Source organism: Scyliorhinus torazame, chromosome 19 (genome assembly GCF_047496885.1).
Source record: "Scyliorhinus torazame isolate Kashiwa2021f chromosome 19, sScyTor2.1, whole genome shotgun sequence".
Taxonomy (NCBI): Eukaryota; Metazoa; Chordata; class Chondrichthyes; order Carcharhiniformes; family Scyliorhinidae; genus Scyliorhinus; species Scyliorhinus torazame.
In genome coordinates this window covers 121,598,602-121,616,066 of record NC_092725.1, presented here as the reverse complement: position 1 = coordinate 121,616,066, position 17,465 = coordinate 121,598,602, and the positions used below count along the sequence as shown (strand labels likewise).

General features: G+C 46.4%; 1 protein-coding gene across 10 annotated transcripts in view; it reads left to right on the top strand.

Moving 5' to 3' along the window:
• lrriq1 (leucine-rich repeats and IQ motif containing 1) overlaps positions 1–17,465 on the top strand; it is a 278,411-nt gene that overhangs the window by 13,018 nt on the left and 247,928 nt on the right. For all 10 annotated transcript variants that reach the window (XM_072485134.1, XM_072485135.1, XM_072485136.1 and 7 more), the window contains 3 exons: positions 1,644–1,767; positions 10,586–10,812; positions 15,711–15,785. In XM_072485134.1, coding sequence (XP_072341235.1) covers positions 1,644–1,767; positions 10,586–10,812; positions 15,711–15,785 — 426 coding nt within the window. The remainder of the gene's footprint in view (positions 1–1,643; positions 1,768–10,585; positions 10,813–15,710; positions 15,786–17,465) is intronic.

Sequence of the window (17,465 nt, the reverse complement as noted above, 5' to 3'; positions counted from 1 at the left end):
TTCAGCTGAAGGTGGCTGAGTACTATGTTTTATATAGCAAAAGCCAATGGAGAATTACAGAACAAAAAACGCTGTTTATTAAGCTGTGCAAACACTGTTTTGTGTTCTAAGTTTTGATATTTATTTACTGTGTTCAACTAGAGTCAAGTTGGACTGGAACCTGCTCCTGGCTTTGCAAATTCTTTCCTCTGTGGCCTCATTAAACGTTATACTTATATTTATAATATACCAACTAAATATTTAGTTGATTTGTTTTTGAGCTGCTCATTTGATGAACATTGTAACCACATTGGCCCACCGCTTCCAATAGTCCTAATATTTTACCCACTATTATAATAAATTTTTTGTAAAATGTAATTTTAAACTTATTATGGGCGCAATCTAACTGAATTGCAACAGAGTCCCGTGCCGACTGCATTTAGCCGGGTGTTTTCTGGTGCTCATAGCGCTGGGAAAGACGACACTATCACACGGGACTCTGTTGCAATTCGGGGCCTCAGCAGATTCCGCCTTGGCGAGGCCGCACTTAGCCCCGTTTCCTGCACTGAGGAGCTCCGCTCACCAGAACTCCTCAGTGTAATTTTTAAATTCCCCCCCCCCCAAAGTGCTGTTTCACCTGGTCCCCGTTTGTAGCTGGGACCTGCATTGAACAGCATTCGCCGAAGGTCTGTGAGGTAAAGTGGTTAGATCTCAACTCCTCTGGTAGATCAGGCGAGCTGCATGTTAGAGTGAGACTGGCTACTCACTCTAAAATGCAGATTTGGCAACTGCTGTTTCCGCCCACAATGGGCAGGATCCAGACCACAATAGATCTCATGAGGCGTAGCGAGCTGGGTAGATCCTGGAATAGACCTCTCCCAGCATATACTGGCTGCGTCAACGAGGGCACAACGCGGCTGGTAGATTGCACCCTTAATCAATATTGTGTTTAATCTCATTGGATGGGGAAGGTTAATCTTATGCAGTGTTCCGTTGATACCGTGACCCACTCACCATATGCAGAAGCCTGTTGTCATAAGGCCTGTTGTCATATGTTGAACAAACCTCTTCATTCACCTGAGGAAGGAGCAGTGCTCCGAAAGCTAGTGTTTGAAACAAACCTGTTGGACTTTAACCTGGTGTTGTAAGACTTCTTACTGTCATAAGGAAGGCATGTTATGTTGAGATGCTGCAGTCGAATTACATGTAGCGGACAAGGGGGAGCAGTAGAAGCATATAGTTGGACTCCATCTTGGTGATAAAAAGGTCCATAAATCATTTACACAGCACTGATGAAAGTGGAGGGAGGGCATTGAAGATGGCAAGGTGGCTGATCCTGAAGCAAATAAGACAGGGATTATCTTGGCTCACCAACATATTCCTGATATATTGCACACTTTTGACAGAGGAGTTTGTGGCATAAAAGTGCAATGGAGGAATACAGAATTAAAAATAATAAATGAAATATGTAACTGGTGAGACAACATCAAAGTCAGAGCTTTTAGTTGAGGTAGGATTATGCCGCAAGAAAAAATTATATTTTAATATATTACACTAGAAATCTGTTTAAATGGTTTGGACTTCAGAACATTGGTATTATACTGTAACTTACAACAACAAAATCAATGGAAGTAAAAATTACCACTTTGGTTTGGTTTCTTCAGATACTGGCCCAAATAGAGGAAGAAGAACAAAGAATACAGACTCACAAAGAACCCCAACAGAATACAGAGCCCAGCTTTCATGTGGAGACAACAAATCCATCTCTTGGGGATGAGACAATTTCAGGTAAATTATAATGTTGTAAATTTATTAGCTAAGTGGCACTTAAATTGTGGTGAATATTTACTCCAATAGTGCAGCATGAAAATACTGAAAACTTATTTGAAGCATTGTAAATGGATCAAAATATTCCAAATCCATTAAGATACTATGTTCATAGCCTTTGGGATTACTATGATCCCCGTAGTCCGAATTCTAGAGTATTGTAGAATACAAGGGTAAAAGTTTGGAATATTGTCAAAGATGATGCCCGGTGGTCAGCTCTTTGAGCGATAGCACTGCAGTCTGCAGTTGACCACGGGAAGGAGATGTTTTCTTAGATATTGAGGACCACAGAAAACTTGAGTGGAAAAGCAGGGCATGGGGATTAGTTGATCATGGCACAAGATCACTCTAAATATTGATCTTGAAATTCAGAGCTTTTGCACTGCATTAACGCTCAGTCATATTGTGAAAACTTCTTCTGGACAGTACACCCTTCGCTCAAGGTAATTCCCTACTGCTCCTTGTTGACCCTGTCAACTCTTGGCTGGGTATCGTAGTTCTGGCTGCACATCGCTGGTCTTCCTATTTTGCCGTGTGGGAAGATGCTTACCTGTTTTTTTTCAATTCCCTTCCTTCACCACGCATTCTTAAAGCGTGGCAACCTGTTCTGCCTTCAACTTGGCTGCCCGAAGCAAGGATTAATCCTGAGGGGCCACATAGACCTGCCCTTCCTCTTTCGTAATCTACCCCTCCTTGGCCTTGTGGGCACCACCCTCTATTTCTGAGGGAAGGTTTCAGTGTTTCAATTGTTACTTTGCAGAGCTCTGTGAAAGAGATGCACACCTTTTTTAGGCTTTCAGAAGCGTTTGCCCACTAACCATAGATTTGTGATCAGCTTCAGACAGTCATAGGAGCGAGAATTGAGTTTGTTTCAACTCACAACTATTTTCAAATGGTCCAGCAATGCACCTGGAGCTACATGTGGAACACACAGGGTAAGTAAGGGTGGTAGGATTCCTCCACTAAGAAGCTTGAGTGAATCGGATGGAATGACCTTCGAGAGGGAGGAAAGAGGAAAAACAACACTTTCCACTGGAGGAGTGAAGAAACATAACAGCAACGAGAAAGCAATTGTGCCCTCTAACATTCCAGAGATTCCTGCTCGTTTGTTTTTCATGCCAATGCGTTTCATGCCCCCCCACCAAATCACATTCCACTCTGGGCAAAAATGGTATCCTCGACCAGAAATGGGGATAGGAATTCTGCATCCAGCTCTGGCCCGCCATTTTTTTAAAGGGCTGTAGAGCAGGCATTTTCAAAGTCGGGGTCGCGACCCACGGGTGGGTCGTGGAATCGCCCGTCGCGGCGCTCCCGATTGCGCAAATTCGCGTGCAACAGCTGCAGCAGCCAGCTTTTAACTGCCGGCTGCGAGCGGCCTTCAGAATGACGCCCGCGACCACATAAAGAAAATGCGGTTGCATTGCGCATGGGTGCCCTCTCATCGGTGAGCATGTGCAAATTCTGCGCATGCGCACCGATGAGCAGGCATGCATGCGCAGTGTGCCCGCATTTTTTTATATGGTCGTGGCTGTCATATTTACCAGAACACTGTGCAGTAACTTGAATCTTATTTAAAATGTTAATGATTAGAATTTCATTCCCTCTATAATGAAACAAATGAGTTCTTAAAAAAGAATTGTTAAAAGCCGGCTGTTGGGTAGGTGAATTTGACGCAGGACAAGATTTGTTTTTAAATTCAAAGTAATCTTCCTGCCTGAAGGGAGGCAGAGAGCAGGTCACGCCCCCTGAACGTCGACGTCACGTGCTTTGGGCGCGATTGCGATTCCTCCATTTTGTCCGCAGCAAACAAGTAAATGAGGACCAAGCAGGGACGACAACGGTCCTAATTAACGGCCACGAGACGCCATGCCTAGTCGACTCCGGGAGCACGGAAAGTTTTATACATCCCGACACGGTAAGACGCTGTTCCTTAACTACCTACCCCAGCGCACAAAAGATTTGCCTAGCCGCAGGATCCCACTCCGTACAGATCCAGGGATTCTGCATAGTTACCCTAACGGTACAGGGGAGGGAATTCAAAAACTACAAACTTAACGTCCTTCCCCAACTCTGTGCCCCCACCTTGCTGGGCTTAGATTTTCAATGTAACCTACAGAGCCTTACGTTTAAATTCGGCGGCCCCATACCCCCACTCACTATCTGCGGCCTCGCCACCCTCAAGGTGCAACCCCCGTCCTTGTTTGCGAACCTCACCCCGGATTGCAAACCCGTCGCCACTAGGAGCAGACGGTACAGCGCCCAGGACCGGACCTTCATTCGCTCCGAAGTCCAGCGGCTACTAAAGGAGGGCATAATCCAGGCCAGTTTACTATCGGGCTGCTGGGGAACAGACACGCTTAATAAATTGTGGCGCACAAAGACTCCGTGAGACAAACAGAGTGAAGTCGATGAGGCTTTATTAAGCGTGTCTGTTCCCCAGCAGCCCGATAGTAAACTGGCATGCGGGGGAAGGCACCGGCTTCTTATACTTCGCCTTCAGGGCGGAGTATGAGGTCAACGGCCAACCAGGACCCGGGATCTGTCAGCCAATGACATTAGGGCTTCCAGTCCCACATGACCCCCAATACATACTACCACACTCACCTCTCGCATTAAAAGTAATAGAAAATGGTGGGTCGCGAATGTCGGCCGACGTGAGTCGCGAAGATCGCCCGGCGTGAGTCATTTCATAGAATTTCCAGTGCAGAAGGAGGCCATTCTGCCCATCGAGTCTGCACCGGCTCTTGATAAGAGCACCCTACCCAAGGTCAACACCTCCACCCTATCCCCATAACCCAGTAACCCCACCCAACACTAAGGAAACCCACGCACACATGGGGAGGATGTGCAGACTCCGCACAGACAGTGACCCAAGCCAGTATCGAACCTGGGACCCTGGAGCTGTGAAGCAATTGTGCTAACCACTATGCTACCGTGAGCCGCGAAGGTCCCCCAGTGTGGGTCGCGATGGTTGGCAGGCGTGGGCCCCGAGGGTCGACCGGCGTGGGTCCCGAGGATCGACCGGCGTGGGTCCCGAGAGTCGACCGCCGTGGGTCCTGAGGGTTGGCGGGTTGGTGAAAATGGGTCCCTGGAAAAATGTTAGAAAAACACTGCTGTAGAGTCTTCCCAACTCTGTGAAATTTCGGCCTTCAGCCTTCACTCACCAGTGCAACACTACAGGAAATCAACTAATATCCATATTAAAATGAATCTGCTATTTTGTACCCACTTACAGTTTTTAATCTAACTCCTCCTCTAGGGCTTAAATTTTACATCCCCCACCAGATGTTTTCTCTATGGGGAAGGGGCACGTGAAAACGTTTTGAGTGAAATTCATTGATGTAAGTTAGAACCAGTAAGCTCTACTCTTTTTTTGACCTATTAATGGGATGTGTGCCCCTGGCATGGACAACATTATTGTTAATGTATTCCTAATTGCCCTTCCATCTAACTGAGTAAGTTATCAAGCCATTTGAGAAGGCAGTTAAGAGTCAAGCACAAAGCAATGCATCTGGAGCCACATGTGGAATACACAGGGTAAGTAAGGGTGGCAGGATTCCTCCACTAAGAAGCTTGAGTGAATCAGATGGCATGATCTTCGAGAGGGATGAAAGAGGTGAGCACAACACTTTCCACTGGAGGAGTGAAGAAACATAACAGCAACGAGAAAGCAATTGTGCCCTCTAACATTCCAGAGATTCCTGCTCGTCAAACTAATTAGCCATCAGTTTAACAATGTCAGCTGCCCACAGTCAAAGTCAAGAAATAGGATGAGTATTCAGAATTCAAGGCTAAACGCTTGGGCACACGGGATCGAGAGGCACTGGGCTTGCTTATGTGCTGGACCCCAAAGCCTGCCACGGAATCCATTAGCCCCCCAAGGCGGACATCACCATCCAGTTGACCCTACCATTAGGGATGTATGACCATATAAACCCCCTGTCAGAATCCCAGTGTTATAGAAATACGACTGACTGAGTAAAGGCATAGACCAAGGCCAGACATACAATGGAGATAGAAGGGCACCTGAGCTGTGAGTGAACGGTAGCCACTGGATAAGGTCTCCCCCCAGTCCTCTCCTTCACCCTCGCAACTTTTTCACTCGCTCTCTCCCAGTCTTAGATGGGAATAGTTCAGGCACTGCGAAGCTTGTCCCAGTCGCAGGTTGGCATTGCCAAGGCACTGCAAAGCATGGCCCAGTCACTGAGGAGCATCGCCGAGCGTGTCAACACCATGTTGCAGTCATTAGGAAGCCGCCAGGGCTGGCAAAGCTGGATGACCCAGGAGCAGACGGGGCTTGAACCAGCTGCCCCTTCATCCCGAGGTGAACTCCAGGGCTCTATTGGAATCAGCCGGGAGGAAGGGGTGTTGGGTGACAACCCGGACACATCTCATGGAGTGGCGGCGGCCACCAGCTCCTCAGAGTTCCACCCCTCTGACGACGTGACATCTTGCAGTTAGCGCCCGGCATAGTGTGCACGATGCGGCATGTGCTGCCGACAAGTGTGCCAGGGCCCTTTGGCCCCAGAGGATGCACACCAGGAGCATCGAAGGCCATGGGATGTGGCAAGCCCCCACTCGAGCCCTGGAATGATCCTGAGGTGTATAGGTTCAGGGCTGCGGTGACTTTGATGGCCACACCGGGAGACGGTATCCTCCGACTGCATGTGGTGCCAAATCCGCAAGGGTCTTCAGGTTGTGGGGCGGGACCCAGCACATAGGCTGTCGGCTCAAGTCTCTGTCGACGTTGTTGCCAATGCTACCGCAATCTTCTCCGCCGTCTGGTCAACTGGCCTTCCAGCAGCACCACTGGGGCAAGTTCCGCAGGGTCCAAAATATCATCCATACTGTTCAATATCTATAAGGAATTGGGAGAGGGTGCAAGACTGACAATCATTGATGTCTTCCACTCCCGGCCCTCCAGACCCCTCATTGCCACCCCCTACCCTCCGCCCCCGGCACGGCCTGCCCACGCATATCCATCTGCAGCGGAGTCTGCTGCTCGCCAGACCTCACCCCCTGCATCCCTCACACCTGCACGTAACGTTACCTGGATCGGGCCCAAGTACCCCCCCCATAACACTCACCCACCCTCCGGCTGCGGCAACATCCCCAGGGCTGAAGCCCAGCCTCTGGTGTCCGGATGTTGGACGCTGCATCCATGGTATTGCTTCCTACAGTGTCCAGGCTTCACGGTCTGATTGGGATGCCAGGTGAGAACTCCCACATGCTACATAGCACGTCTACCCACGGAAATCCACCTGGGAAATGTGAAGTGATCACTTCACTACAATTGCCAATTCCCTATTAGCAATGACGTTCAGGTGCCCGGCCAGAGGCCTCCACGGTCAGTGGGAGTTATAGGTGGCCGGTGGGGCAGCTGGGCAGGGAGGGGCTCGGTTGCCCCCGGAACGGGTACTCGCGTTCCAGGGGTTGGCATGGCAGAACTGTGAGTGACCAAACCCCCCACTCCTTCCCCCCTTCCAGCCAAGACCATGGGCTGGCAGCTCCCCCCAATCGAGGCTCACCCCCGATGGCTCCCCCATCCCCGAGCTAATGCTGTCTGTGACAAGATGGCAGCTCGGGGAGCATGACCAGGACGACTGGCCTCTCATGCCATAAGAAGGTCGACAAGTTACATAATGTTCATAATCTTTATCATTGTCACAAGTAGGCTACATTAACACTTCAATAAAGTTACTGTGAAAATCCCCTAGTCGCCACATTCTGTCGCCTGTTCGGGGACACAGAAGGAGAATTCAGAGTGTTCAATTCACCTAACAGCACGTCTTTCAGGACTTGTGGGAGAAAATCGGAGCACCCGGAGGAAACCCACGCAGACATGAGGAGAAAGTGCAGAGTCCTGCCCTCGACAGTGACCCGCTGACCGTGCCAACATAGTTTCAGCACCCTGGAACGATGTGACGCAGACACTGGGAGGGTGGGAGATGGGGGTGGGGAATGGGTAAGATATCGACGATGGATCAGGCCATGTCCTATGTGAAGCGGGTGAGTATGAGGTCTGGCCGGATACGAGGGCCTCCCTAGCCCTCTGGGCTTGCCGGTCTCACGCTGTTATGGCCTGTCCTGCAGCCTCTGGTTGGTCCTTCGGTTCCTCCCTGATATCGTCCTCCAGCCCCTGCTGGTCCCATGCACCCTTATCATCCTCGTTCTCGTCCTCCTCCTCCTCGGTGGGCACTTGTTCCTCATCCCCAACCTCCAGTACGTCACCCCGCTGCTGTGCCAGCTTGTGGAGGACATAGCAGACCACCACAATGTGGGCGACCCTCAGGGGAGTGTACTGCAGGGCACTACCGGAGCGGTCAAGCCAATGGAACCACATTTTGAGCAGTCCTATCCCCCTCCATGGTGTGGGTCTGGTTCCTGCACATGGCCCGCCGCCTCAAGCATCTACAGACACTGCTGCTGTCTGCATCTGGCTGCTCGGTCTAGCCGCAGCACCACATGAGCAAGCTCAATGGGGTTCAAAATACTGTCCGTTCAATATCTGTAAGGCATTGGGAGAGAGTGTTAGACTGAGAAACAGCGATGGCTTCCACCACCTCCATTCCCCCATTGATTCCCACCCCCACCACCCGGAATGCCCTGCCGCAGCGGGCCCCCCTTAATGGATCCCAGAGGTACCCCGGACACCTACTGATAACGTCACCTGGACTGGGCGGTCCCCTCCGATGTTACTCACTCACCCTCCGACTGTGGACATGTCCCCAGAGCTGTGTCCCATCCCCTGGGTGTTCGGATGTTGGCTGCTGCATGTCTGGTGTTGCCTGCCGCAGTGTTCAGGCAAAGTGGCTGGGCATCGCGGTCTGATTGGGATGCTAGCCGATGACTCCCATATGCTGCATGGCCCACCCGCCCACGGGAATCCACTTGGGATGTATGAAGTGCACATGTTTGTCAATTCCCCATAAGCAATAGCCTTCAGCCGCATGGCCAGAGGCCTCACCAGTCGGTGGGCATTATGGGTGCTTGGTGGGGCAGAGGGCAGGGGCTAGTGTTGACCCCGGAACGGGTACACATGATCCAGGTGTTGGCTTGGTGGTGCCGCACATGGTTACCTCCGCCCCAAGGGCCTCCCTTACACCCACCCATGGCGGCTCACCTCTGCAGAGGGTGTGCCTCCCCCAAGCCGGGATTCCAATTCAGCTGAGGCCCCCCCCCCCCCCCTCCCACCCCGCGCACTGGGATGGCAAGCCGAGCGCCCCCAAGCTCTTTGCCTGTGAGCAAAGATGGCTTACCCCCCCCCCCCCCCCCCCCCCGGTTCCTCGCAGAAACCCTTCTGCCAGGTTCGCGTTTTTAAAAAGATACTAATCGGGGTCAGCATGACCACCTGCTGGACAGGGCGATGAATCACTGGGAGGCTTGGATATGGGGTGGCTCCTGATAATTGTATGGAAATAGGGCTTAAGTGGTGGTAATTGGTTTCTCGCCACGCTACGGCGAGATCCCGATTTCGCCTATAATAATATAATCCTATGGGAGCGGGCCGGTTGCATCGCAAACTTTTTGGCGCCTGGCGCGGTTCTCATTTTCGGCCTCTCCCGCTATTTACTGACCTCGTTTTGTTCGAGCGAGAGCACAAAGAGGCCAGAGAATCGTGCCCAATGACTATTCGAAGAGAAGTAAATATTCAGTATTGTATTTACTTAATAGTGACTGTTTGCTATTGTCAATCAAACATATTTATAACATGATTATTATACTTAAGTATACATGGAGTGTATAAATCCACCTTAATTAATAATTGGATGTTGAAGAAGATTATGTGCCCAATCCAGTCTAATTTATTTGTTGTTTTTTAACTCAACCAATAAAGGGGAGTTGATGGGAAAGTTGACCCTTTGTGTCCTAAAGATTGCTGACCTACGTCTCTGTTTTTGTGTGTCTCTGTGTTGCCTTTTTTATGACGGGGATTTTGTTTCTGTGTGGCTCACTGAAACAGGCTGGCTTTGTGCATTGAATACCACAAAACAAAGTTTTAAATAATACTTAAATGTTTTTTTAGTTGTCTTTATTTGAATCTTTGAGTGTCATTATGTTTGTATCATCTAATTTCTATCTGAGATTTTTGGCTGTTTCCCAACAGTAAAGCATTCAAAGTTCTTTTGAATTTCCATGTTTTTCACTGACTTTTTCACACTAGTTTGCTGCATACTGGATTTTATTTTCTCAAATTTTATTAATTTAAATAACACCTCAATTTCTTCATCAAATGGGTCACTTTCTTTACAGTGGAGGGATTGAATACCTAAGGTGGAGGGTGGGGTACTGATCAGTGGGCTAATTTGTCGTGGATGGTTTCGAGCTTCTTGAGTGTTTCTGGTACTTCTGAATTTTTTTTCACTCCATCCTCCAATTTTTGTTTGTTCAGTCTTAAGTTATTTACCAAATTCTAGATCTGAGGAGAATCTGCACTTAAAATAACGACCCATGTTTTCTCATGGAAGGCAAGCCTGCTGTGACTTTCAAGCTTATTGTTTTCTGTTACTCATTTCTAGTTATGCATTTATTTTCATTTTACGTGTAGAAATAAATGTTGCATTGATAGGAAAATGAGATCAGATTTATTAAATGCTTTCAACAACTGAATTTGTTTATGGTGTTAACATATACATTTTCAGCAATTGGACTATCCTGCTATTCTGAGATCTCCACATGAAGTGAATTGGCTGCAAATTAGACTTCTGACTTTGCATAATGGAGTAACATTGAGCAGGATACAAAACATTCTGATGAGTATTCATTTATTTTGATTTAGGCCATGAAGAGGCTATAACCCGTGCGTGCAGAGAGGTAGAGGAGCGATGTCAGCTATCACTGAAGCAGTGGGAAATAGAACAAGGAGAGCTGCAGAAAATAAAGCTGGCAGAGCTGATGGAACAGCAAAAACTAGAGAAGGAGCTAGCGATGGAGGAGGAGGAAAGAGCTAAGAGTAGACAGCAACAATTTGAAGACAAACTGGAGAAACTGGCAGAGGAGAGGCAGGTAAGAGTTAGACTGAGTTTGATGGGGTGATGGCAGTACATTGCCACTCCCAAGAGTTTGTGGAATGAACTGGCTGAAAAATGTATTTTTGTAACCACCTTCCAGTCTCTCAGAGTGATTTTATTTTAATGCGAATCATGGCTCCAAATGGTAGAATCCAGTCGTCACTGGATAAAGAACGAGGAAATATTTTAAATATATAAATTTTTCTTTTCAAGAAAAAAAGATAAATTATGGGAGATTAATAGAAATAAAGTTAAAACAATAAATGCAATAGAGGTACAATGGGGAGAAAAAGGGAATGGAGAAAGGGGAGACAGCAAGCAGAAGTGGTGAAAGTTTGTTAGCTTTTATTTTAGTTGTAATTTAGAAACTGGATTTAAGATTACCTCTTATAAAGTGAGGACCTGTCTATAACAGTTATTCTCAGTCTGGAACAGTTGCTTGCACATTAGTAGTTTCTTTATATCGCATTGTGTAGTTTGTACTGTGACTGAATTGCAATATTAACCCATTTTTGGCTGCTGACGTACACTTAAAGAATGGTGGGACCAGGAGAATGTGATGGCCAGGCTTGAGAGCTGCTAAATCAGTCAAGGTGTAGATGGGAGTTAGAAATTGGCAAAGTGCGCAGGATCAGTGGTAGGCAGAGATTGGATCCACAGAGCAGGATTGAAGATCAACTGGATGTTTGGAGAGTCAGATTTGAGTGAAGTAATGTTCTTTTAGGTGTCTTGTGACAAGATTAGAAATGTTATCAGCAGCTAATAATGGAATTGAAGATCACAAATAAGCTTGGCAGATGTGCATTGTAGCTAATTTTGCCATAATCACAGTAGAAAGTAGCTTTCTTATTACATTGAGGCCAGTCAGCTCACGGAGATGCAAGTTTTTCTAGATATGCTTGTACTCTCAGGGTTATTGCATTTGCTCACCTGATAACATCACATTTAACGAGTGAGTAGCTGACTCCAGGCATGTTGAAGATGTAGTCTGTGTTTAGTTAGATGATGTAGGAAGAGCAGTGTTCGGGATGATCTGTATGCGCAGAACAATGCAAAAATCCAGAAGTTGCTGCCAGTGATTCGATGTGTTCCCTGAGGATGCATTGCTGAGCTCCCACCCCAGAAATACAGCAATCAGTGGGAAGTCAATTCAATGACTGAAAATTTCCACTCTTATTATCCTGTTAGTCTCACCAAAAAGACTTGAAAAAGTCACAACTTGAGGATTAAGGGTTTTTAACAGTTGTGAACCAACTTCATAATTGCTTCTAAATAACTTTACTGATCCTGGTAATTTAGTTCTATGTTTGTGGAGTGTCAAATTTCTCCATTATAATCAATTCGGTATATGAAAAAAAACATTGTTTGTCTTTATTTTAGCTTCCATTTTAGTCCAGTCATATCATTTGTTTTCAGTCTGAAAATGTCCATCAAAAGTTAAGGTATTCAATGTTTTTAACTTCATGTTTGGCTGTGTGACTTCAATGTGATTTGCTGCTTACCTGCAGCTGCTGTTATGGTGGAGCAAGATCCAATGCCCCTGATCAAATAATCCCTATTCCCAGCCTTTTGCAGACAAGATTACTGTAGCTCAAATTCTTTGCAGATCGCTTCTTCCAGGGAGCTACTGCAGACCTCTATGGCATCTCTTAATCAGCTGCTGACCAGTGCATCACTGCGGTCACATTAGCTTCCCACAGATATTGCACTGCAAACACAGAGGGCAACAGTTATTGCCCCTATAGCTGGCTTCCCACTAGTTCAGGGAGTGTAGCGTTATAAGTGCACCGATCCAGCAGCTGGAGATGTCCTTAAACAGAAAATCATTCCACTCTATCAACGTGCAGTTAGTGTGCGACCATAATGATGCCTTTCTTCACATATGTACACATTTCCCTGGCAGCTGACTCATTTATCCTGAGACATTCACACCTGCCACAACTTTTACAGCCCAGACTCCAGGTCTGTGGTTGCCTTCTCTGTGACAAAGGTTGCCCATTAAGGAGATGACTGTTACTTCCCTGAGGCAATCAGAGAAGGGGCCGCAACTTTACCAAAACAACACTTGCAAACCAGGATTGTCATTGCGGTTCAGATGCCTTGACCATTCAGGAAAAGCACTCCTTTGCTTGCCTGCAAGGATGTCAGGATACTGGCTGTTTTATGCATGCTCCGTAATATGATGCAGTGAAGCTGCATTCACATCAAGGGGCCAGATGTCATCAAAACACCAATAATCATCTGTGTGGAAGAAGGGTGATGTGGAGGACTTCAATGGAAATGCCACTGAGGAGGGAGGTGGCAATGGGAGACATCCTGAAGCGCAGGCCTGAGTATCCATGGCCAGATCCATTGTCATCAGGGACCTCTTTGTACAGGCGGGATTCACCTAAGCAGCCTTTAGAATAGCCTTGTACGTTAAGCTGCAAATCCTTGGTGAGCTGTTGCCACATAAGTGCCCCTTAACATTGGCACCACAAATTCTCCAGGAGATGCCCATCTCCAACAAGAGCAAATGCCAACAGCAACCCTTGACATTCAATGACATGAGCATGGCTGAATGGTCTACCATTATCATCCTTGAGTTCATCATTGTCAACAGATTGCCCTTGAGATGTCCTTTAAACACTGGGCCTGAAATTGTATTTTAGAGGCTGGCAATTAACCGGGGACCACTTCACCTTGTAAACTGCCCACCATATCAAGAGTCCAAGTGTGCAGAGATTCATGATCTGCAGAAATGAGTGCAGGGCAACAGAAATACAGCGATATGACCCTTGCAGGAAAAAGCCACACGTGTCCTCACCAACCAGCCACCACCGACACAGAGACATAAAATAAATAACCTTTATTGTCACAAGTAGGCTTACATTAACACTGCAATTAAGTTACTGTGAAAAGCCCCTAGTCGCCACATTCTGACACCTGCTTGGGTACACAGAGGGAGAATTCAGAATTCTCAGCTGGTACGGGAATTGAACCTGCGCAGTTGGCCTTGTTCTGCAACAGAAACCAGCTGTCTAGCCCACTGAGCTAAACCAGCCCTGGTGTCACACATCAGTGTGTGACATCTGCAACATGCAGTGCTGAAACTCACTAAGGCTCCCTGTCAGCTCCAGACACCGAAGACTAGAAGGGCCTAAGTTTCAATGAAAGGGGAACTCCCACATATGCAAGCTTAATTCAAACATACATGGGGACTTACCTTCGGAAAGGCTGTTGTGCCATCATTTCAGAATATTCAAATGCATCTCACTGCCTTCTGCGTACCACCACAGGTGGAATTAAACCAGATGGACTATATCTTCTCAAGAAGTCGAATCACCATAATTTCCTCAAATGCACCTGTCACTGGCAATATCCCTCTAATGTGTTAGCGTCTGTGTTGGCAGAGTGTGGCTAGTCAGATGTGACGGTGCATCCTTGGACTTCACTTCCTCTTCCTGCTGTTCGAAGGATAAACTGGCCTAAGAGTGGGCGAGCACCAATGGGATCTGTGTGGGACACAACATGAGATAATTAGAGACAGCCTTGGCCATTTTGAGAGGGTGAGGCGGCTCTAGGGCTGTGCCTTCATCCATCATTGCAGAACCCATTCAGTACTATTTGCAACCCATCAAACAATTACACAGTTCATGCCTGCATGCTGCAGCACTTGGACAACATTCAGACTTGGGGTGATAAGTGACAAACAATGTGCATTTCTCTCAAGTGGGAGTCAATGACCATCTCCAACATAAAAGTGCAATCACCCCCCTGTTGACATGACCAGCACTGAATCCTTGCCATCAACTTCTTGAAGGTTAACACTGACAAAAGCTTAACTGCTTGTAAATACAAGGCACAAGACAGGGGTGTGATGGAATACTCTCTGCTTGGCTGAATGTGTGCATCTCCAACAACACTCATGAATCTCAACACTGTTTAGATAAAAAAGCAGCCTGTTTGGCACCCCAACCACTTTAAACATTCACTCCCTCTGCTATTGGCACACAGTGACAGTGTGTAGCATATGCAAGATGCACTGCAGCAACTTGCCAAGGCTTCTTCGACAGCACCTTACAAACCTGCGATCTCCACCAACAAGAGAACACGGACAGCAGACACATAGGAGCACCACCACCCACAAGTTCTCCAAGTCACAAACTCACTGGGCCAAAATCCTAGAACTCCCTCCTAAGAGCACTGTGTTGCACTTACACCATATCGACTGCAGCTGCCTTTGCCAGCTATACTCCCATCCCTTAAATTAATTTTAAAAATAACGTTATTTATTTATTTTAGAAAATAAAATTTCGATTTTATTTTGAAATTAATTCTTGCCAATTTATGATTTTATAAGCTTATTCTGGTGTATTCATTTGTTTTTACCTGGTTACAGTTACATTTAACTTTGCAATTGCTTTTTAGTGCTGACAATGAAATTAACCTATTATAGAACTGCACTATGCTTCTGAGAATGCTTGTACATAAATTTTTCTTTTTAATTGGATTTGTTACTAGTTTAACAATCCTTTGTTCAAATGAGAAAATAACTATATGGTGAAATGGGATTGTATGTATTCCTTTCATCTTAAGGATTTATGTTTGAATCCATCTTATTCATCTCTTCTGTGACAGGTATGGATCACATATGAAATGTGTCTGACCTTTTTCATCTTCCTTCTTGCTGAGCACAAATCAAGTGCCAAACTGCCCAGAATTTGACTGTACTTTATTAAGGTCATAGCACTGTTTTCTGAGATTGAGATTAAGTTGTTATTCTGGTCGAGATATATTAGTACTTAAGAAGATTTTCTCTGTTTAATATTTCTAGAAGAATAATGAATATACTTTATTATTAACCAGTACAACCTTTTTTAGGTAGATTATAATATTGTATACTTTGTTCAGAAACAACAGGCTAAACTAGAAAAGAAAATCAGACAGGAACAGGACGCTTTGGAACGAGAGTTGAAGCAACACGAGGTGAGGGCCTAAATTACATCTTTGTCTTTGCTTTGCGATTCCAATTTAAATGCAATGAAGAATAAAATTCCTTTCAGAAGGCTTATGAAAAAGTCCCGCATAAGAGATTAGCGTGTAAAATTAAAGCGCATGGGATTAGGGATAGTGTATTGAGATGGATAGAAAACTGGTTGGCAGACAGGAAACAAAGAGCAGGAATTAATGGCACTTTTTCAAATTGGCAGGGAGTGACTAGTGGGGTACCGCAGGGATCGGTGCTAGGTCCTCAGCTGTTTACAGAATAATAATGATTTAGATGAGGGAACAAAATGTAATATCTCCAAATTTGCAGATGACACCAAGTTGGGTGGGGGGATGAGCTGTGAGGATGGTGCAGAGATCTTTCAGTGCGATTTGGACAAGTTGAGTGAATAAGCAAATGAATGGCAGATGCAGCATAATTTGGATAAAAGCGAGGTTATCCGCTTTCGTCGCAAAACAAGAAGGCAGACTATTATCTGAATGGCCATAAGTTAGGAGAGAAGAATGTGCAACGAGACCTGGGTGAACTCGTACACCAGTCACTGAACGTAAAAATGCAGGTACAGCAGGCAGTAAATGGCCTTCATTGCAATAGGATTCAAGTATAGGAGCAGGGATGTCTTGCTGCAATTATACAGGGCTTTGGTGAGGCCACACCTGGAATATTTGTGCAGTTTTGGTCTCCTTCTCTGAGGAACAATGTTCTTGCTATAGAGGGAATGTAGCGAAGGTTTACCAGGCTTATTCCTGGGATGGCAGGACAGACTTATGAGGAGGGATTGAGATTGTATTTGCTGGAGTTCAGAGGAATGAAGGGGGATTTCATAGAAACCTGTAAAATTCTAACAGGACTGGACAGGGTAGATACAAGAAGGATGTTCCCGATGGTGGGTGTGTCCAGAACCGGGGATCACAGTCTGAGGATACATGGTAGACCATTTAGGACTGACATGAGGAGAAATAGCTTCACCCAGAGAGTGGTAAATCTGTGGAATTCATCGCCACATGAAGTAGTTGAGGCCAAAACAATGTGGGCGGGATTCGCTGTTTCTGAGACTAAGTGTTGATGCTGACGCAGGATTCGTGGACTTTCATAACAACTAAACTGGCACCGAACCTGGGTTGATTGTGGAGCAACTGTGGAGGGGCTAGCACCGGCGCCACGTGGAACATAAGCGCCGTTGAGAACTCGGCACATCGGAGACGGAGAATCCGGGTCAGGCCCACTAATATATGCCAACGGTGTTTACTGTACGTGCAATTTGGGCCGAATGACACCGCTGTTGAGGTGATGGAGAATTGCAATTGGGCGTCACATTGGCGCCAGCTGCGAATTTGGAGTCGGAACCTATTCTCTGCCCAAGTTTCCCGCTTTTGGCGTCAGCCAAAGGAGAATCCCGCCCCATATGTTTTCAAGAAGCAGTTGATATAGCACTTGGGGCAAAGGGGATCAAAGTATATTGGGGGAAAGCTGGATTAGTCTATTGAGTTGGATAATCAACCAGGATCATAATGATTTTCGGAACAGGCTCGAACAGCCGAATGGCCTCATCCTGCTCCTATTTTCTATATTTTTATGAATCTTAAAATACTAGTTAAACATATTTTTAAAAATTCAAAAATCATCCTGAGTGATTTTATGTTCTGTCAAAACTCACA